At 41.1% G+C, this 23205-nt stretch overlaps 1 protein-coding gene across 1 annotated transcript; it reads left to right on the top strand.

Moving 5' to 3' along the window:
- The first annotated feature begins 6252 nt into the window (after window positions 1-6252).
- LOC135519360 (cyclic AMP-responsive element-binding protein 1) lies at window positions 6253-20147 on the top strand. The gene is made up of 8 exons (XM_064944541.1): window positions 6253-6397; window positions 12007-12119; window positions 12766-12912; window positions 13149-13249; window positions 13341-13489; window positions 13740-13922; window positions 14016-14172; window positions 14578-20147. Exons 2-8 carry the CDS (start codon window positions 12015-12017, stop codon window positions 14720-14722), a joined length of 987 nt encoding a protein of 328 aa, XP_064800613.1. The 5' UTR covers window positions 6253-6397; window positions 12007-12014; the 3' UTR covers window positions 14723-20147.
- Window positions 20148-23205: the final 3058 nt, after the last annotated feature.

Here is a 23205-nt window from a genome sequence, read left to right as displayed (position 1 = left end):
TACCCTTTTCAATAGGCCCAGACCTACCCTTTTCAATAGGCCTAGTCCTACCCTTTTCAATAGGCCCAGACCTACCCTTTTCAATGGGCCTAGTCCTACCCTTGTCAATGGGCCTGCCCAGGCCTACACTTTTCAAAAGGCTTTCTACATTTATACATTCCTGTGAACTAATGTCAACTGCAGGTTTCATTCAAGGGGCAATAGAAAGAAAAGGCAGATTTTATCTTTTATTTGTCTCTTTAATTCCTCTGTGCCTGCGTTACAACCTGAATTCAAACCTCCTGTGTACTACACAGCTGATTCAAATAATCAAAGCTTGATTATGAGTTCATTATTTGAATCATCTGTGTATTGCTATGGCAAAAAAACAAAACATGCACCCCTTCAGTTCCCCAGGACAGGGTTTGGGAAACGCTGCTCTAAGAGCTTTCCACACCTGGATTGTGCAACATTTGACCATTATTCTTCAAGCTTTGTCATATTGGTTGTTGATCTTTGCTCAACAACCATTTTCAGGTCTTCCAAGTAGATTTAAGTCAAAACTGTAATTTGGTCACTCAGGAAAATTCACTGTCTTTTTGGTAAACAACTCCAGTGCAGATTCTGCATTTTAGGTTATTGTCCTGCTGAACGGTGAATTAATCTCCCAGTGTATGGTGGAAAGCAGAATTAACCAGGTTTTCCTCAAGGATTTTTCCTGTGCTTAGCTTCATTCCATTTCTGAACGATTACAAGCATACCCATAACATGATGCAGCCACCACTATGAAAATATGAAGAGTGGTACTCAGTAATGTGTTGTAGTGGATTTGCCCCAAACATAACACTTTGTATTCAGGACAACAAGTTAATTGCCTTTGCCACATTTCTTGCAGTATTACTTTAATGCCGTGTTGCAAACAGGATGCATGTTTTAGGAATATTTTTATTCTGTACACACTTCCTTCTTTTCACTCTGTCATTTAGGTTAGTATTGTGGAGTAACTAAAATGTTGTTGATCCATCCTCGGTTTTCTCCTATAATTGTTTTAAAGTCACCATTGGCCTCATGGTGAAATTACTGAGCGGTTTCCTTTGTCTCTGGAAACTGAGTTAGGAAGGACGCCTGCATCTTTGTAGTGACTGGACGTATTGACCAGTGGTGTAAAGTACATAAGTAAAAAATACTTTCAAGTATTACTTAAGTTGTTTTTTATGGTATCTGTACTTTACTTTACTATTCATATTTTTGATTACTTTTACTTTTACTTCACTACATTCCTGAATAAAATAATGTAGTTTTTACTCCTTACGCTTTCCCTGACACCCAAAAGTACTCGTTACATTTTGAATGCTTAGCAGGACAGGAAAATGGTCTAATTCACGCATTTAAAGAGAAAATCCCTGGTCATGCCTACTGCATCTGATCTGGCGGACTCATTAAACACAAATGCTTTGTTTGTAAATTATGTCTGAGTGTTGGAGTGTGCCCCTAGCTATCCATACATTTTAAAACAAGAAAACCTTGCCGTCTGGTTTGCTTAATTTATGCTTAATTTATGCTTAATTTTTGCTTTTACTTTTGATACTCAAGTATATTTTAGCAATTACATTTACTTTTGATACTTAATTAAGTATATTTAAAACCAAATACTTTTAAACTTTTTCTCAAGCAAGATTTTACTGAGTGACTTTCCCTTTTACGATGAAAGTTTCTATTAAAAACATAATTATTGTGATGTCAAATTATGCAATGTAATCCGCTGTTTTCCAATGGAGTAAGTTAGCAACTTCAAACATGCACTACCACTCAATACTTTTATAAATAGCAATTATTTAACGCTTACTTTGTACTTGTTATAGAGTTGTGAGTGGAAGTTGGAATCTATCGTTTTTGCATTCTATGCATCCCCTGCCAAAACAAAAAATTCTGCCCTGCAATAATGGGTTTGCTCCTTCTCTGATTGCACTGGGTCAGGTCATACAGTACTTTAGATTCTGTTTAAAAGTAGACTCAGAGAGATTATGTAGATGCACAAAGTAAACAGTAGTAGTTGCTGTTCTGCCTGCGGCTATGGAATCCTGACCTGTTCACCGGACGTGCTACCTGTCCCAGACCTGCTGTTTTCAACTCTTTAGAGACAGTAGGAGCGGTAGAGATACTCTTAATGATCGGCTATGAAAAGCCAACTGACATTTACTCCTGAGGTCCTGACTTGCTGCATCCTCGACAACTACTGGGATTATTATTATTTGACCATGCTGGTCATTTATGAACATTTGAACATCTTGGCCATGTTCTGTCATAATCTCCACCCGGCACAGTCAGAAGAGGACTGGCCACCCCTCATAGTCTGGTTCCTCTCTAGGTTTCTTCCTAGGTTTTGGCCTTTCAAGGGAGTTTTTCCTAGCCACCGTGCTTCTACACCTGCATTGCGTGCTGTTTGGGGTTTTAGGCTAGGTTTCTGTACAGCACTTTGAGATATCAGCTGATGTATGAAGGGCTATATAAATACATTTGATTTGATTTGATTTCCGCAACAACCAGAGGGGTATACTATACTGAACTAAAATATAAAACATGTAAAGTGTTGGTCCCATGTTTCATGAGCTGAACATTTTTTGTTTTTGTTTTTCATAACGCACAAAAAGCTTATTTATTTCAAATGTTGTGCACACATTTTGTTTACATCCCTGTTAGTGAACATTTCTCCTTTGCCAAGATAATCCATCCACCTGACAGGTGTGGCATATCAAGAAGCGGATTAAACAGCATCATCATTACACAGGTGCACCTTGTGCTGGGGAAAATCTAAGGCCACTCGAAAATGTGCAGTTTTGTCACACAACACAATACAACAGATGTCTCAGGTTTTTGATGAAGCGTGCAATTGCTATGGCATTCTGACTGCAGTGTTGTGGCAGAACTGGGGTGAGCTGTTGTAACTTCTCATGGGTTATGTTATTATTCTGTGTGGACTGTAATGCAATACATTTTATAGACTCCTGTTATCACTGCACCCTAACACAAGGCCATTGTGTTCTGTAACCGTTGCTTGTATAGAAGAACTGTTGTGAATATGATTGTATTATCACCTCCCACTATATAAGGGACATGTAACCTTTTACTCTTTGAGCTTCTTCCTTGACTGCGATCAGAGACGGATTAACCTTGCATACTATTTAATTGTCTCTGTTTTTCACAACAGCAGGAATGTCACCAGAGCTTATGCAAGAGAATTTAATGTTAATTTTACTACTGTAAGCCGCTTCCAACGTCATTTTGGAAAATTTGGCAGAAATTATTAGCTGTCCTGCTGTTTTGGCCCAGCAACTACTACTTTGGGCACATTCTAGCAGATCACTTTTGTCAAGACCTTGACCAACGTTGGTCACTGTCTTTCAAGGTGTGTTGCATTATGGGTATAAAAATTGTCCAACTTGTGACTACATGTTGACTGCATGACGTTTACAATAAAGGTTATGACCCTTCGACCCAGGTTGACTGGAACTGTTTGTAGTTGCTCCTCACCAACTGCAACTTGAAGTCAGAACCAAAGCATTGTGGGAGACACCCTTCATCTATTTTTTTGGAAGCAAAAAGGCACTAAGGACTAATAAACGGTTGATGTCGCCACATATCATTGGTTATTATCAATGCATGTTTACCGTTTTGGGTGGATTACTATTTAGAGCTTAAATACATCTTTATCCTTACATCTACATCCTTACAATCTAGATACATAGGCCTACATGTGATCCACATTTTTAACATAAATAAATCCAATAATCTACTTACGACAATATACAGTGGATTCAGAAAATATTCAGAACCCTTGACTTTTTCCACATTTTGTTATGTTACAACCTTATTCAGAAATGGATTACATTTAAAAAAAATCCTAATCAATCTACACACAATACTGAATAATGACAAAAAGGAAACTGGTTTTTCATTTTTTTTGCAAATTTATTACAAATAAAAACCAATATTTATTTACATAAGTATTCAGACCCTTTGCTATGCGACTTGAAATTGAGCTCAGGTGCATCCTGTTTCCATTAATCATCCTTGAGATGTTTCTACAACTTGATTGGAGTCCACTTCTGGTAAATTCAATTGATTGTACATGATTTAGAAAGGCACACACCTGTCTATATAAGGTCCCACAGTTGACAGTGCATGTCAGAGCAAAAACCAAGCCATGAGGTCGAAGGAATTGTCCATAGAGCTCCGAGGCACAGATCTGGGGAAGGGTACCAAAACATTTCTGCAGTATTGAAGGTCCCCAAGAACACAGTGACCTCCATCATTGTTAAAGGGAAGAAGTTTAGAACCACCAAGACTCTTCCTAGAGCTGGCCGCCTGGCCAAACTGAGCAATTGGGGGGAAGGGCCTTGGTCGGGGAGGTGACCAAGAACCCAATGGTCAGTGTGTCAGAGCTCCAGAGTTCCTCTGTGGAGATCGGAGAACCTTCCAGAAGGAATACCATCTCTGCAAAATTCCACCAATCAGACCTTTATGGTAGAGTGGCAAGACGGAAGCCACTCCTCAGTAAAAGACACATGACAGCCCGCTTGGAGTTTGCCAAAAGGCACCCAAAGGACTCTCAGACCATGAGAAACAAGATTCTCTGGTCTGATGAAGTGTCATATCTGGAGGAAACCTGGCACCATCCCTACGGTGAAGCTTGGTGGTGGCAGCATCATGTTGTGGGGATGTTTTTCAGCAGCAGGGACTGTGAGATTAGTCAGGATCGAGGGAAAGATGAACAGAGCAAAGTATAGGGAGATCCTTGATGAAAACCTGCTCCAGAGCGCTCAGGACCTCAAACTAGGGTGAAGCACACAGCCAAGACAACGCAGTGTCTTTGAGTGGCCCAGCCAGAACCTGGACTTGAAGGGTCTGAATAGTTATGTAAATGTGATATTACAGTTTTTAAATTTTTTAATATATTATCCAACATTTCTGAAAACCTGTTTTTGCCTTGTCATTATGGGGTGCTGTGTGTAGATTGATGAGAACAATTCTTTGGAATACATTTTATAATAAAGCTGTAATGTAACAAAATGTGAAAAAAGTCAAAGGGTCTGAATACTTTCTGAAGGCGCTATATATGCAAAAAAATAAAAAAAAGTTAACATTTTTATTAAAAAACTAAAGCAAAAGCTGTCCAATTTTCTGTCGGTGCAGACGCATCTCCCACGACTTTACTCATCGACTTTCGTCTACAGTTTGCTACTTTCATCTTAACACTCAAACTTCGATTGTTAGTTGGCAGTTTGAAGTACCTGGGCACATGTGCAGATACTTTGTGTGACTGTGTGAGAGCAAATTATTGCATTTGCACTCATCTCAATGGGAGCATGTGTTCATCTGCTCAGACGTTGCTGACGCCTGCCAAATCCTACAACACTTGGATAGGTATTTTAGGTATTATCTAACCACATCATGGTCGCGTACCGCTGCTCGGAAGTTGCATGCATCAACCAATGGGTGCATGCCAAGTCATCGACTGTGCAATCGAGCACCAGACTACAATACCACATGATGTGGTTAGCTGACGCACAAAATACCTATCCATGCATTGTAAGATCTGGCATGCTTTCGCAAATTCTGAGCAGAGGGACGTAACCAAAATGTATCGAAATCTGGTGCCGACAGATGATGCATGCAACATCTGAGCAGGGGAACACAACCAATATCTGTCGCTCTGCTTGTGTAAAAAATAATTTTGCTGAGTCTACATTTGAATTAAAGTAAATCTCAATGTGACCCACCAGATTCAGAAGCTTAAAAACACTTTAAAAACGTTGTGAAAACCCCATTGGATTTTGCCCAAAACTTTGAGAAAAAAAACGAAAACTGAAAACAAGTAATGATGTTTTTTTATTGTGTTTTATTTAGTTTTGGAGTCAAATACAGTAAAATAGTGTTAGGATCTTTTAGTTTTTGATACATTTAGCGGTTTGTTAATTATTTGATTTCATATTTTTACTACATTTACTATAATAACCTTGGGACACACACACAGCACAGGTTGCCACATTGTAACATTGCACTTCACTTGGTTGGCACGTACCAACTAGTCGCTACAAAGTAACCTCGCTAAATGTATCAAAATATGCTGCTACTTTGTAACATAATTATGACCATTTATGTCTCGCCTAAACGTTCGTTCCTTTCCGCCCATTTTCGAGATGACTTCGGTCGACTCCGTCAGTTGTTCGGCTTGTTCCGTCCATCATTCGGTCGTTCTCGATGGTGCCGCTGACGATTTGATTTTCGTCCCTCTCGTTCTCGGTGTTGTTGTTCTCGGTGACGCGACGGAGGTGTAGCCTGACGCGGTCTCTTACGTGTCGGCCTGAATAAAAGTGGAGCTCCGAGGGCCCGGGAGTGACCGAGGGAGTCTGTTTCGGTAAGAGAGGACTAGTGTCCAGGGGAAGAGAGACAAGGCGCGTCCCACATAAACTGTATTCTGGTCCGGTTCATATCGGATGAACAAAGAGATCATGGCGGCGGGCTTGTTTCAGGCAGTCATGCAGGCATGGAGGGAGGGGAGGCTGCTGCGGCTAGTAGAAAAAGGCAGGGAATGAGGAGTATGCTAGCTCGCCAGTCAGGATCGAGAACATTGCTTGTTTGGCAGCATAGTCTGTGATGCGACATTACAAGCAAATGCGCAATGTGATCAAATATGAGACTTTCTGCTTTCTATAGCCTATTGAAGGCTAATCGCGCACTGTGGGTCTTCTTGCGCAGCAGCCTATCCCTCGTTTGTAGAGTAGAAATGCAAAGGGAGCTGTCTTAGATTTTATGTAGCCTAAAAATTGTAGTGGTCCTATAAGCCAAACTCAACTGCTAAATAATTGTTCGTGCGAAAAATGTGTTGGGTAATTTTGCACTTTAAGAATTTAAGTTCAATAATATGTATTGGCTTTCATAAACCAGAATAAGAAATTATGAGAAATGTCGATTTTATTTATAGGGGTAGGCCTAGTCCACTTGTCAAACCAACTCTTTGGGAGAAGGGTTGTTGCTGTGCTGTCCTAGTCTATAATAAGAAATCGTCAATTTAGACAAGTGCCCTAATTTGGTATTACGTATCCATATGCCTGGTTCGCTATAATAATATCACCCATCGCGTAATGCTAGTCTATTTGCTTCTATTCGTTTTTTTTGTGCCAAAATAAAGTTATGTAAGTGTAGTCTAGTCAAAACATCCTCAAACGCATTAGGCCACTGAATTTTTGGTCAGCCTATTTTGGATATTCACTTATTATACAGCATGATACAATGTTATATATCGCTCTCAAAAGTTCACAAAAATTGTCGCGAACTAAATGTAAAACCAATGGTAAGCTATTTATGAATGGTATGACACAGAGGGCGTCGCTGCTCTCCATGTGGCTCTCTGTCTTGTCACTGAGCAGATATAAAGTCGATATGTACAATTGAATGTAAACACATACAGTGCCTTGCGAAAGTATTCGGCCCCCTTGAACTTTGCGACCTTTTGCCACATTTCAGGCTTCAAACATAAAGATATAAAACTGTATTTTTTGTGAAGAATCAACAACAAGTGAGACACAATCATGAAGTGGAACAACATTTATTGGATATTTCAAACTTTTTTTAACAAATCAAAAACTGAAAAATTGGGCGTGCAAAATTATTCAGCCCCTTTACTTTCAGTGCAGCAAACTCTCCAGAAGTTCAGTGAGGATCTCTGAATGATCCAATGTTGACCTAAATGACTAATGATGGTAAATACAATCCACCTGTGTGTAATCAAGTCTCTGTATAAATGCACCTGCACTGTGATAGTCTCAGAGGTCTGTTAAAAGCGCAGAGAGCATCATGAAGAACAAGGAACACACCAGGCAGGTCCGAGATACTGTTGTGAAGAAGTTTAAAGCCGGATTTGGATACAATAAGATTTCCCAAGCTTTAAACATCCCAAGGAGCACTGTGCAAGCGATAATATTGAAATGGAAGAAGTATCAGACCACTGCAAATCTACCAAGACCTGGCCGTCCCTCTAAACTTTCAGCTCATACAAGGAGAAGACTGATCAAAGATGCAGCCAAGAGGCCCATGATCACTCTGGATGAACTGCAGAGATCTACAGCTGAGGTGGGAGACTCTGTCCATAGGACAACAATCAGTTGTATATTGCACAAATCTGGCCTTTATGGAAGAGTGGTAAGAAGAAAGCCATTTCTTAAAGATATCCAGAAAAAGTGTTGTTTAAAGTTTGCCACAAGCCACCTGGGAGACACATCAAACATGTGGAAGAAGGTGCTCTGGTCAGATGAAACCAAAATTGAACTTTTTGGCAACAATGCAAAATGTTATGTTTGGCGTAAAAGCAACACAGCCCATCACCCTGGACACACCATCCCCACTGTCAAACATGGTGGTGGTAGCATCATGGTTTGGGCCTGCTTTTCTTCAGCAGGGACAGGGAAGATGGTTAAAATGGATGGGAAGATGGATGGAGCCAAATACAGGACCATTCTGGAAGAAAACCTGATGGAGTCTGCAAAAGACCTGAGACTGGGATGGAGATTTGTCTTCCAACAAGACAATGATCCAAAACATAAAGCAAAATCTACAATGGAATGGTTCAAAAATAAACATATCCAGGTGTTAGAATGGCCAAGTCAAAGTCCAGACCTGAATCCAATCGAGAATCTGTGGAAAGAACTGAAAACTGCTGTTCACAAATGCTCTCCATCCAACCTCACTGAGCTCGAGCTGTTTTGCAAGGAGGAATGGGAAAAAATTTCAGTCTCTCGATTTGTAAAACTGATAGACATACCCCAAGCGACTTACATCTGTAATCGCAGCGAAAGTTGGCGCTACAAAGTATTAACTTAAGGGGGCTGAATAATTTTGCACGCCCAATTTTTCAGTTTATGATTTGTTAAAAAAGTTTGAAATATCCAATAAATGTCATTCCACTTCATGATTGTGTCCCACTTGTTGTTGATTCTTCACAAAAAAATACAGTTTTATATCTTTATGTTTGAAGCCTGAAATGTGGCAAAAGGACGCAAAGTTCAAGGGAGCCGAATACTTTCGCAAGGCACTGTATATTTACAGTTTGAAAATGTGTGATATGGTGGTTAGAGAAATCTTTTTTTTATACTGCCATGTTGCACTGAGCCTTGCTGTGAAAAACCACATTAGTGTCCGACTTTCAGCTGTCTCCCTCAACTTCAATTCGACTATTGTCTACAGTCGGTTACTTAAGCCTTACCGCTCGAACACACCCAATGACTTTTGAAGAGGGCGAACTCTGTAAGATTCAACAGAGACGTTATGCACTGTGACCGACTGTGATGCAGTGTGTGAGCTCACAATGCTTTCATTTCTGCCTTCTTTTGAATGGGACTTGAATAATGATTAATCATTCTACACACTATTACTGTTGCATTGCTATTTAGTAAAAACTTTTTTTTTTGTAATTACATTGTCAAAATATTGTCAAAATCAATAGGCTACACTCATGGTTGATAGCTTTATTCCACAAATGTTCTTCTGTCATGCTCTTTCTCTATGGTTCTGAAAAGGTTAAATAAAATAAAAAGGGCAAGAAAAAAAGAGTTGACTAGCAGGGGAGAATGAAGCTGTTTCTCTCCCTTTGTCTACAACAGGCACCTCTTTCATGACCCTGCTTTTCCACTGAGGGAGGGTTTGTGGCTGCTGGCCCTCCCTCCCCTCCACAACCAGACTACCATGTTTAGCAGCCAGCCAATGGTCACTGGTAGTAGGGGAATTGCCAACACTGTATTCTCTGACAGACAGAGCTAGCGCCGTTGGGGTGGCACTGGCAGACCAGACAGGCCAAACAAGTCATAACACATATGTGCCTATGGCTACAGACTGCCTGAGAGCACTGTCCCATGTGTGTGTTCTGTCCTAGCTATCCCTGTTAGGTGAAACATTTCTCTGGCTAGTCTAGAGACATGGCATATTGACAAGACAAGACAGAGGAGTAGGAGGCGGAAGTGTTTTGGGAATCTGGGAAAGGCCTCTAGCGGATAAAGCCATTGCATGACATGTTGGTAATGGGTTTCTGGCAGTGCACGTTTGCCAAGTCTGAGTTGGTCGGACTCTGTGGAGTTTAGCAACAGTTATCGGAGAATATTTAAGCTTAGTCTAGAGAAGGAAGAAAATGGCATGAGTCCAAAATGGCACCCTATCCCCTTTATAGTGCATTAATTTTGACCAGAGGCCAGCACACTATCCCGTAAATAGTGCACTACTTTTGGCCAGGGCTCTATGGGTCTCTGGTCAAAAGGCGACTCACGGGCCAAATAATTTTATCTGGCCCCCCAAGTTTTCTGAGAAAAAATTCATTGTTTTTAAAGATTTTTTTTGTTGTACATAAAAGACTGAAAAATCACTAAGGAATTAGCTAAAAATTATTTTAACTTAGTAAATCTGTTCCCAAGTATTCCCACGCATGAATAGCGAGGCATATGTGATTGTATTCCACTGTAATTAAGGTTTAAAATGATTCTGTTTTTGTCAAATATTGTTTGGGATTCTTGCGGTCTGTTTGCACTGTACAAATGATTTAGAACTATGTTCCGGCCCTCCGACCATCCGCACAAGGAAGGATCAGCCCATGGCTGAATGTTATCGGGGACTCCTGATATAGGGTATAGGATGCCATGTCAGGTGCAGCCATGCTGTGTTTGGCAGCCATTAGGTGGATGTACAGGCCTTCTGCTGAACAAGGTGTCCCAGAGGACCAGAGGGAAATGTCAGCTGCCCAAACCAAACACACGCTAGCTGCTAGGCCCTATACCCACGAGGAGGAAAGTGACGCATTCCTAGACAATGAGAAGAATGACCTCTCCAGGGGATAGTGGTGTGTGTTTGTGTCAAATCACATTTTATTGGTCGCAAACACATATTGCAGGTGTAGGGAAATGCTTGTTAATGTGTGTGTGTGTTTATAACCTAGGAATGGGTCACTTCCTTACTCCTCTACGCCAGTCTCCAAGGTATTCCTCAGCCAGAACGGAATAATTTGTTCTTTATAGTAATGCCAAATGATTTCCAAGGTTGTCTCAGGACATTCCTAAAAAGATTTCCAGCCCAAAAATCACATTGTCAAAGGGGAGCCCCAACTCTCTTATGTACCTTTAGAAGAGTATAGGAATAGCCCTGAGAACTTATCCACTTACATTGGACCCCTCAGTTACATCCGTGAGAAGCGGCTTCGCCCCGCTTGTCTTCTGAGAGAGGTACAAGCTATCATGTTGCCAGTCAGTTACAAACAGTTACAAACAGTCACATAATCAACATCTGTTTCAGTTATTAAATACTCTGTTCATTAAAGCTGGAAGGACGGCTGTGGGCAGTTTGCAGAAACACTTGCCTAACAGAGTTGATTCTAGAGACAGGCTTTCCACTGATTTCCTTTCAATGAGCTGTGAAGGTAAATTACATGCAATGCTCACATTCTGCTATTACACGGTAATGAGCATGATAATAGCACATTTTTTACCTTTATTTAACCAGACAAGTCAGTTAAGAACAAAGTCTTATTTACAATGACGGCCTACCGGGGAACAGTGGGTTAACTGCCTTGTTCAGGGGAACAGTGGGTTGACTGCCTTGTTCAGGGGAACAGTGGGTTAACTGCCTTGTTCAGGGGCAGAACGACAGATTTTTACCTTGTCAGCTCGGGGATTCAATCTAGCAACCTTTCGGTTACTGGCCTAACGCTCTAACCACTAGGCTACCTGTCGCCCCAAATACCAGCTGGTGCCAGGTAACTAACTATCTGTTGTGTTGAATCCTTCAAAAATAAGTACCAGTAGAAAGTACTACTAAGCACAATACTACCATATCTCTCAACAAAAACCAGGTCAAACCAGCTGAAATGATCATCAGCATTACTGAGATTTTCTCCTTAATGATCATAACAAGACATCCATAAAATGTATCAGAAAGTCCCATCTAAGCCCTCTCTAACCCTAATGTCCTTCTCTCCCTTTTCCCCTACAGCTAAGTCGATGACCATGGAGTCGGGAGCAGAGGTTCATCAGGGAGGAGACACGGCAGTGTCAGAGACAGACAGCCAACAGATCTCCCAGGCACAGATAGCCACCCTGGCACAGGTAAGTAGCCGGCCCATCAACCTACCACACACTAGTACAGTATAACATTACTACTACCATTCACAGGTAAGTAGCCGGCCCATCAACCTACCACACACTAGTACAGTATAACATTACTACTACCATTCACAGCTAAGCCTACTCTGCCTCCCTACCACACTGACTCATCTATGACTGGACCCAGTCCCTCAGAGGTTGTGAATACTCACTGACTGATAGGGAATGGTCTGCCACTTCACACACCCAGCAGATATATACAGTATGACTCACTGGGAGACGGTAGTCAGCATGACCCTGTTGTACAAGAAATAGGAAGACATGGAAATAGTCACCCCCCCCCCCCCCCACACACACACACAACTTCAGTTACAGCAGAACAGGCTGATGCAAGCAGGAGACAGTAGAATGTCACAAAATATACATTACATTACTGACATCATTCACGCTACCGCTTCATTCTCATATGCACACAAATGCAGTAAATATGTATACATACAGAGACAAACAAATGTAGCAAACAGGTGTTTTTATAAACATAAGTAGTAGGACCCAGAAAACCTCAAGTTTTTCCAGACCAGGAGAACTCGGGGGTTCTAGTTATAGGTGTGTGTCCCCTGGACAGCAGGATTATGTTTATGCTTTGCAGGTTTCCATGGCAGCAGGTCACGCCACATCCAGCGGTCCTACAGTCACCCTGGTGCAGTTGCCCAATGGCCAGACGGTCCAGGTTCACGGCGTCATCCAGGCCGCTCAGCCCTCTGTCATACAGTCACCACAGGTCCAGACTGTTCAGGTGAGTAGACCTTCTCATCTAATCTTTATTTATAGAGCTTTGTCGTCAAGATAAAAAACTTTAACAAAATCCTAGCTTAGAAACAACAACTTATCACTAGAAGAAATCACTGTGACCCAAACCAGACCTGGTCATAATAAACCAATTATGATCACCAACCCTGGTGTTGAAGAAATACAGTGTATGTAACTATTTGTTCCTGCCCAGCACTAACACACCTGATTGGACTTTTCCAGATCTCCACCCTAGCAGAGAGTGAAGACTCTCAAGAGTCAGTGGACAGTGTGACTGACTCTCAGAAACGCAGAGAGATCCTCTCACGACGCCCCTCATATAGGTACACTTTGGTGTGTGTGATAATGCAGTGCTGTGATTACTGTCAGTGTTTCTTGGTGTTTATCTGACATCCTGCCCTCTAACCCTAACAGGAAGATCCTGAATGACCTGTCATCGGGTGACACCCCAGGGGTTCCCAGGATCGAGGAAGAGAAATCGGAGGAGGACACAGCGCCCGCCATCACCACGGTTACAATGCCCACATCATGCCCCATCTACCAGACCAGCAGTGGCCAGTACAGTACGTCACGTTTGACCCTTTGTTCTTTTACTCAACAATGTCATGGTCATCGGAGCAGCAAAAGTTATTTTTTCAGTCACTGACAAGAGGTAATTTAAGAGGGTATTTTAAGCAAGATGTTTAGTTGCTAATGTTACAACCTTATTATTTTCCTTCTCTCGCTCTCTCTTTGTCTGCCCTCATTCTCTGTCTCTATTTGTCTCTCTCTTTCTTGCTCTCTCCCTCCCTCCCCTTCCCTCTCCTCTCCCAGTCGCCATCACCCAGGGCGGGGCAATCCAGCTGGCCAATAACGGAACAGACGGGATCCAGGGACTGCAGACCCTGACTATGACAAACGCTGCGGCCGCCCAGCAGGGCACTACCATCCTGCAGTACGCTCAGACCTCGGACGGCCAGCAGATCCTGGTGCCAAGCAACCAGGTGGTAGTGCAAGGTGAGTGGTAGTGCCTTACCTCTTGATATGGATAAAAACGCACAGTCAATCGGAGTGTTTGAGATCGTTTGGATCGTTTCCATTGTTCCCCAGCTGCGTCAGGAGATGTGCAGGCCTACCAGATCCGCACGGCCCCCACTAGCACCATCGCCCCTGGGGTGGTCATGGCCTCCTCCCCTGCCCTGTCTGGCCAGGGGGGCCCAGAGGTAGAAGTTACCCGCAAGAGAGAGGTCAGACTCATGAAGAACAGGTAAGGACAGAGTGGGGTTCCCTTTTAGAGACCTGTAAACCTTATGATAAGCCATTTTAGAGCTTATACATGCTACAAGTAATCAAACATTATACCTGCTTGCATTAAGTAAAGTTTAACCAAGACCATCAATTCATTCAATTCCAATAACATCATGTGTGGTGACGGATTGCTAGATACAAGACAGATAACATACAACACAAAACATGTACAGCATAAAGGAGTGGAAGAATTCTATGCAGCCACAGGCTATATATACACATATTTACAAAATGAAGAAAAACTTCAAGAGTTTTTGGCACAAAACTAGAAGCTGCTCTAGAGAAGATGATGTGTACCATCCCATGCTAGCTGAGCCAATAGCCAGAGGTTTCCCTAACTGTCTTGGTTCTTGTTGTGTCACAGAGAGGCGGCCCGCGAGTGTCGCAGGAAGAAGAAGGAGTATGTCAAGTGTCTTGAGAACCGCGTGGCCGTGCTGGAAAACCAGAACAAAACCCTCATAGAGGAACTGAAAGCACTTAAAGACCTGTACTGCCATAAATCTGAGTAGCTTCAAAATAACCCATCCTAGCCCAACTGTCACTCCCTATTCAGCGGGCATCAGACTGCCCACTGACCTGTACAGAGACTCTGCCAAGCATTGGCCTACGGGCATGACCCATGACATCTGAAGCAAGAGGATGTGAGAGAGAAGACAGAATGAAAATGGATTGCTGGACGGGAGATCAGTGATGGACAGTGCTTTGTGGGAATTGTAGTAAACATGACCACTTTGGCCCATACGTCCCCCAATCTCCCATCCACCAATCCATTTTCACCCTGTCTTCTCTCTCACATCCTCTTGCTTCCACTCCTTCTTCTCCCGCTCACTTGTTATCCACCTTTTCATCTTTCTTTGCCTCTCCCAACTTCTCTCAACATTATCCCACCGCGGAACTGAAAGGATGAGGATTCATTCTTCAGTGGTTCCAGGGATAACGTGGTGAAACAACACTAACTCTTTTACACTATTCAAGCTTCTTGTTTGGGGTTTGAATACTGGGAAGAGAAGTCACAGACTTCTGACATAGTCATTTTTTATTAACCCAACGCCTCTTATGTCTTCACTAACCATGGTTAGCAAATCAAACCATAGGGTTAGTGTCTGCATGTCCAATCAGCTCAAGAGGAAGTCAAGACAAGGAAGTCAAGGTAGCCTCCAGAACCCTGGCATTGGAGTCAGTTAAGACATTGTAGATTTCCCTGGGCCCGGTTTCCCAAAAGCATCTTAATGCTAAGTTCATCGTTAGAACCTTTGTAGGAGCCTCGTTATTAACATTGCACTTGAAAGCGCTCGTAATCTAACGCATGCTTCAGACCACTCGTAGAACAGCAGTGCGTCGTTAGATGCTTTTTTGCCCTCCTTTATGTACAGAAGATCTCCGCTAAACATCACATGGTTTATCCGTCTCTCTGTGTCCGATGATAACTTAAGAACAATGTTGACTACAAATGCAAAGGTGCCAATGTCTTTGTAATTGATACAAACAAGCAACGTATAAAAATATGCTCCAAATGAAAACCAAGATGACTGCATTAAAATATAAACAGTAGGATGTAGGCCTATTTCAGTCCTATTGAAATACATACCATGTTCAATCAATTGAGTTCTATTTTCCTACTTGTAGGCTACTGTTTGTAATTTGTCTCAATATATTTCATGATGTGTAGCCTAACGTGCTTAATGATGTGCCAAATCTTTGATTTAGTGGGTAAGCATTAGACTAAGGCGCCTCAATATTTGCATCCATGGGTGGTAATATCCGTAGCCGCGGGAAGTAAGGGTGCTGAGGGTGCTGCATCACCCCCTGATAAATCACAATAAACCAAATTAGTGCACTAGGCCTTTGAATAAACCAAATTGGTGCACTAGGCCTTTATTACCCCTGTATGAGTGGAGAAAAATATTAATCCGCAGAGCGGGGAAAAGCCCCCCAACTCGCCCGTCGACAAAGAATTTCAGCACCCCCACCCTAAAACAACTTCCTGCGGCCATGGTAATATCACTCTAGAAGCTGATCTGTCGTCGGTATTGTGAAATAATGTTGAGGAAAGTTCCCTTTCTTTCAATCCTATCAGTATCAACACATGATCAAACGACGCTCTTAGCGAGCTTCTCTCTGTGTGGTGTTTTGGGAAACTCATGTTACATCTTTGGGAAAGATACATTGTTAGAACACGCCTAAATTCCATCGCTATCAGGAAACCGGGCCCTGCTCAGTAGATCATATGAGATCAGATTGTTATTTTCTAGATCTCAGTGCTTAGGTTAAACCTCCATAATCAGTATAACCCATCAACTCGGATTCATCTTCCATTTCAAGTGTCTTGGGTATTTTCTGTATTTCGTTACATTTTGATATCTGAGATTTGAGCTACTTTTGTTACACTCTAAAGATTTGGACTGTTGCTTGGTGGTGGTGGAATATGGATCCCATATAACTACTGAAGAAAACAGATTCATGTCTGAATACTGGAAAAAGTTGTCAGTACACACTACATATGGGTTAATGGCAATTATCTGAGATTAAATTCACCTAAGTAAATCTTGTTGGAATAGATACATTTGTAATCTCCGGCATACACATATTTATGGTGAGTGTACTACTGTACATACATTCAGTACATACATTACCGTTCAAACGTTTGGGGTCACTTAGAAGTGTCCTTGTTTTAAAAAATAATAATAATAAAAGCACGTTTTCTGGGGCCATGAAAAGAACATCAATTTGATCAGAAACACAGTGTAGGCATTGTTAATGTTGGAAATTACTATTGTAGCTGGAAACAGCAGATTTTTAATGAATTATCTACATAGGCGTACAGAGGCCCGTTTTAAAAGGCTAATTGATCATTCTAGGCAAGAGATCCTCTGTCCAGTGTCTGTGTTCTTTTGCCCATCTTAATCTTTTCTTTTTATTGGCCAGTCTGAGATATGGCTTTTTTTTGCAACTCTGCCTAGGCCAGCATCCCGGATTCGCCTCTTCACTGTTGACATTGAGACTGGTGTTTTGCGGGTACTATTTAATGAAGCTGCCAGTTGAGGACTTGTGAGGCGTCTGTTTCTCAAACTCTACACTCTAATGTACTTGTCCTCTTGCTCAGTTGTGCACCGGGGCCTCCCAATCCTTTTTTCCATTCTGGTTAGAGCCAGTTTGTTCTGTGAAGGGAGTAGTACACAGCGTTGTACGAGATCTACAGGTTGTTGGCAATTTCTCGCATGGAATAGCCTTTATTTCTCAAAACAAGAATAGACTGACGAGTTTCAGAAGAAAGTTATTTGATTCTGGCCATTTTGAGCCTGTAATCAAACCCACAAATGCTGATGCTCCAGATACTCGACTAGTCTAAAGGCCAGTTTTATTGCTTCTTTAATCAGGACACCAGTTTTCAGCTGTGCTAACATAATTGCAAAAGCGTTTTCTAATGATCAATTGGCCTTTTAAAATGATAAACTTGGATTAGCTAACACAACGTGCCATTGGAACACAGGAGTGATAGTTGCTGATAATGGGCCTCTGTACACCTATGTAGATATTCCATAAACAATCTGCCGTTTCCAGCTACAATAGTCATTTACAACATTAACAATGTCTACACTGTATTTCTGATCAATTTGATGTTATTTTAATGGGCAAAACATTTGCTTTTCTTTCAAAAACAAGGACATTTCTAAGTGATCCCAAACTTTTGAACGGTAGTGTATACAATTACATTAACAATTCGTTACTAGGTTTATGTAGGACTTGGGATCAATCTTCCAACATCACAGACATAGATACTTTATATTCTGTTTATGATAGGATAAAGTAGTACCATATTGTATTACATATTGATTATTTTTCTTTTGATATAATTACTATACATGGAGCCTACAGCATGTGTAGATTTTACTATGATATTTCTATTGATTTGATAAGAAAATTGTTATGCATAATATGAAACCAATATAGATTAACGTATTTGTATCATATATTGCAGCACATAAAAAAATATAAAAATATGTACATGTATATTCCTTTAGCTTACCAGGCCTATTACAATGTCGGCAGCTATTTAAGAAAAAGGCCTTTTTTAAACTCACCATGCTTTGTGGTGCTCTGCTCATCTTCTTTTGAGACAGGCGAGTGAACAGCCTGTTGGAAGCTATTACGACCCATAAGACATATTAGTTCAATTAGTCCTCTGGGTTTCATTAAGCTGTAAATGGCTAAGAAATAAATGTGATTCTGCCGGCTACACCACTCATCTGTACAGAGGACTGAGCCCTAAGTGGTTGTAAAAGTCTCTTGCGAATGTTGTAACATGCTTACTATAAATGCATTTCATCACAGAGCACCCCCCCCGCCTAGATTAGGAAGCAACACCATCATGCAACGAAAGCTTATTTTCTTTTTGTTAGATATTATGTCATATGTAATGTCATGGTACAGTAAATGCATTTCTTCCTACATTTTTTTGTCTTTCTTTGTACTTTATTAATAAGAATTCATTTTAGACACTAGAATATTCCTGAATTGAATGTGAAATAAATACTTGGTTCAGCCAACTCCAAACCTGTAATATCTTTAAAAAAAAAACATTATTTGTGGAAATAATCAGTACCAAAATCCTAGTTTGTTAGTCTTTTCGTATTCAGGAGGACGCATCAGGAATCTACATATATTGATCCTGGGTGAACCATGAAAAACAAATCAACACATTGGAATTAGAATGTATCTTCAGTGTGAATACCCAGATTCATCTCATGCACATCAAACATATAACAAAGCATAACTTCTTGAGTTTTCAGTTCTCTTAGGATGGGGGTAGTTTGTTAATGGTTATAATTTTTTACTGTGTTTGTACGTTGAGCTTCAGTCAATCCAGTGTCACTCTGCTTGCTTTATTTTTCTACATTAAAAGACTGTTTATAATGTACAGCATTCATCATATTATGTGAATGGTATTGTAAAAAGAAAAGTGGGTTGGGTTCATGTGAAATGGTCACAGAAAGTAATGTTTCTGATTATCATTGTGCAAGGGTAGCACTGTAATTTTGTTCTTCTGTTGCTTGCAAAAGGCAAAGCCATCTATTGAGTCGTATGAATCATTACCTTGTCCTGGCCCTACTCTTTCAGGTTTTACAGACGCTTTGACAAGTCATTTGTGCGGCTGAATCCAAGCATGACAAATTGCAGAGGTAATCTCTTAGCAGAGCTTTTTCAGGGTAGATTATGGATTCATGCTGAAGGGATGCAATTTGACACAGCACACCTTGAGTTTCAGCTTTGCCGGCTCTGTAAAACTAATTATTTTATGACAGAGGAGCAGAACTGAGCAGAGCAGGTCAATGGCGCTTACAAAACAGTAGGTGAGGTTTGTTTGAACAGAAGAAGAATTCATCTTGAATTAATCTTGACAAAATACCAGTGAAGATATCAAGAGGTAAACTTGCCTATAGGCTTTTGTATTTAGCATTTAATTCAATTTAAGTAGCTGAATGAACGAAAAAAATATCAATAGCCCTACAGTGGTTTGGTTTCTGTACCATTTTGAGGTACACAACCTGGCTTTACTACCTGCATGAACAGCCTGTCATAGTGGAACTTTGAACAATAACCTTTTTCTAAACTTTTGTGCCCTGTTTGAATATTGACAATTTTACAAATTGTAATCTTTAAATACCATTTATTGTACATAATGTTATCCTGTTAAGGGAGGTTTTATTGTGTTCCAGTTGTGTATCTGTCCATTGTTTATGCTGTCTGTGAACAGCATTAAACTAAAGCGCCTAACAATCTACACTTTAGACAGATACAAAGTCGCGGGGAATAGGGGTGCTTGGATTCTGTCCTCTGATCAATTAGTGCACTAGGCCTTTATTACTCCTGTAGAAGTGGAGCGAAGCAAAGTACTTGTCAGCAGACAAAAAAAATCTAGGAAAAATGTCAGCACCCCCACCCCGAAACATCTTTCCACAGCCATGGACAGATAGACATTTTGAAAGCGCTATGTGACACATTGTACCACTCTTTTGTAAACATTTATGCCACAATAAATTGCATTCAAAGTGCCTTATTTGTCATCATTTTATAGACTTTTAACTGTCAAAACAATAACGATATTCGATATGCATGCGCAAATCATCAGACAACGTTAATTTCCTGGTTATTATCCGTTTGCTCTGGTGGTGTTACATTTGGCGAGCACAACAAATAACCACAGAGCTAGCGTGATGTCAAGGTAAAGATCAGCTTACCTTGTTAGCCAGATAATTTCTCTCAAGACAGCCAACAATATAACTAAACTAAATGTAGCTAGCATACGAGTCCAGTGTTTAACGGCCACATTGTTTACATCAAAAGTTAGCTAGCAGCAGTAATTATCTCACTATCAGCCTCTCTGTCTCTCCTAGCTCTTCATCCACTTCCTCCAAAACGCAAATATATTTTACCCAGGTGTATAGCTCACTTAGTTTCAATTAAGAAATATACTGTAGTTTTAATGACCCACTAGCTTGTGCTACGCATGTATTATTGACCTTGCGTTACTAGACCGAGGTAGTGGTTTGTTTATATTATACAGCTATAGGAGATTATTGTACAAATGCTAACGCTGATAATGTTTATTTTTATTTATTTTTTTACCCCCTTTTCTCCCCAGTTTCGACATATCCAATTCGTAGTTACAGTCTTGTCCCGTCGCTGCAAAGGTCAAGAGCCGTGCGTCCTCCGAAACACAACCCTGCCAAGCCGCGCTGCTTCTTGACACACTACCCATTTAAACCGGAGGCCAACCGCACCAATGTTTCAGAGGAAACACCGTCAAACTGGCGACGTGCATGCGCCCGACCCTCCACAGGCGAGATGGAACAAGAACATCCCTGCCTTGCCAAACCCTCCCCGAACCCGGACGACGCTGGAACAATTGTTCGCCGCCTCATGGGTCTCGCGGTCGATGCCGGCTGCAACACAGCCCAAGATCGATGCACCAGTCGGAAGGCAACTTGTGGTGATAATGTAGAACTGCATATTAATTACACCAGGATGATACACGAAGCAAACAAATTACAACTTTATTTCACGCAACATGTATTTTGAAATTAAATCAAATAACCTTAAATAATTCATTTCTGCACACACTCATGTTCAAGTAATATCTCTCTCCCTGTGCATGTCATCCTTAAGGCCTACCTACCTTCATTACAAGGATAGGGCTTGCACTAAATCCATTTCATGACGGCATACACAGTAGCTGTAGAAGTCAAATCGGATATCCTTCAACATAGTTAGCCTCATTAATTGTCGAATGAAAAAGAAAAACCCACACACTGGTCTTGCCAGTATCAGCCTTTTCAATTCTTTCAAGTTATTAGCAAATTATTCCCACACACCACAAAAGGCTGTAGAGGGGAGAATGGTTCATAATAATGGATGGAATGGTATCAAACACACTGACACAATATGTTTAACGTGTTGGATACGTTCCATTTTTTCCATTCCAGCCATTACTACGAGCCCATTCTCCCCAATTCAGGTGCCTCAGGCCATCTGTGACACACACATAAATTATCTCTGATATGTGATTGTGTTCACTATTTCTAATATAATTTGAAATGGAGAAAACATCTCAACAAATTGTAAACAATGTGTGAGGATTTACTAATCCGGTTTCAGTATAGAAATGATGTTCAAGTGCATTAAACATGCCCAAGAGCTCAATATGAATCTCTTCGTATGTCTGCATTTGGCATGCATGCCATAAATAATCTCACATCCACTGTAACCAAAGGGTAGAGCATGGATAGGTCTGAGTGGAGGGACCTTGCACCTTCTCCTCCAATACAGGTACAAGACAATACAGTTGAGGAGGTAGGATGCGAGTAATCAAGGAAAGACAAAGTAAGGCAAAGCCCTAGTAGCCTTCGTGTGGTGATGTCACCTGCCCTGAGAACTATAGTACTGTTATCCTAGCCCAACCAAGATTATGGTTTTTGTAGGATAATGGACGCTGCTTTGTGGGTATGAAGTGCTGTTGTGGACAGGGGTTGCATCCTCGGTCAACCATACAGAGATTGTTACACCTTTAACAATGATCAACGGAATCAGCTGCAAATCTGTGCAATATAATCAGACAAAATGAGTGACAACCAAATAAACCAGACAAACAAGGAATGTTAAATGACAAAAAAATGCACTATACTTAAATCAAAGAATCAACACTATTTCATATCATACAAAGAATGCATATGTAAATAGTTAGTGGGTTTAAACATTCATCTTACTCCAAAACAAGAGATGATAGTTAGATGAATAGTGTCTATTACAAATAATAGCCAGAATGTCAAGGCTGGAACAGAAACCTGCACACACAGTAGCTAGACCTCTTAAGAGCAAGGTTGTCCATGCATGTTCTAGGTCTATGCATTGTTACTTTTAACAGTATTTTGGTAGTCCTACAACCAATTGTAACAGTAAACCAATAGCATATATAACACGTTGGAGATATACCCTTCAGTCTCTCCAGGACTTGGGACTTTCTTTGGGACATTCATCCACAGACAGGATTTATCAGCTTTCACAGGTCTCTGTATCTGAGGTTAGGAAACAGAAATTAGACCAGGACTTGCTTCATTATTCTCAAGTGATATAACATTTTATATTTTTGTTACAATTGTGTTTTTGTATTTTCATAGTTCTCTCTTTGGGACTGGAAATCGGTTCATTAGCTAGCTACTAGCTATGTAGCTAACATAGTTGATTTTACCAGGTCAAGCTAAGAGGCACCCTGAAAGACACTCTTCCCCTGGTACTGCTGCTCATTCTGTTCACCAGCTCCGGAGGTCTACGTCACCGGCCTTCTATGCGTCACTGAACAGAATTCCTGAGCACCAACCGCGACTGTCTTGTCTCATTACGTCCATCTGGTTCCCATTCCCCCTGATTAATATGTGTATATATGTGCCCTCTGTTCCCCATTGTCCTTGTCGATCATTGTCCCATGTCCGTTGGT

Source organism: Oncorhynchus masou, chromosome 29 (assembly GCF_036934945.1).
Source record: "Oncorhynchus masou masou isolate Uvic2021 chromosome 29, UVic_Omas_1.1, whole genome shotgun sequence".
Classification (NCBI taxonomy): domain Eukaryota; kingdom Metazoa; phylum Chordata; class Actinopteri; order Salmoniformes; family Salmonidae; genus Oncorhynchus; species Oncorhynchus masou.
This window is presented reverse-complemented; position numbering and strand designations above follow the sequence as displayed.

Coding starts and splice junctions, on each gene's coding strand:
- LOC135519360 (XM_064944541.1), top strand. CDS start 12,015: ATGACCATGGAGTCGGGAGCAGAGGTTCATCAGGGAGGAGACACGGCA. Junction 12,913..13,148: donor CACAGGTCCAGACTGTTCAG/GTGAGTAGACCT, acceptor GGACTTTTCCAG/ATCTCCACCCTAGCAGAGAG. Junction 14,173..14,577: donor GTCAGACTCATGAAGAACAG/GTAAGGACAGAG, acceptor GTTGTGTCACAG/AGAGGCGGCCCGCGAGTGTC.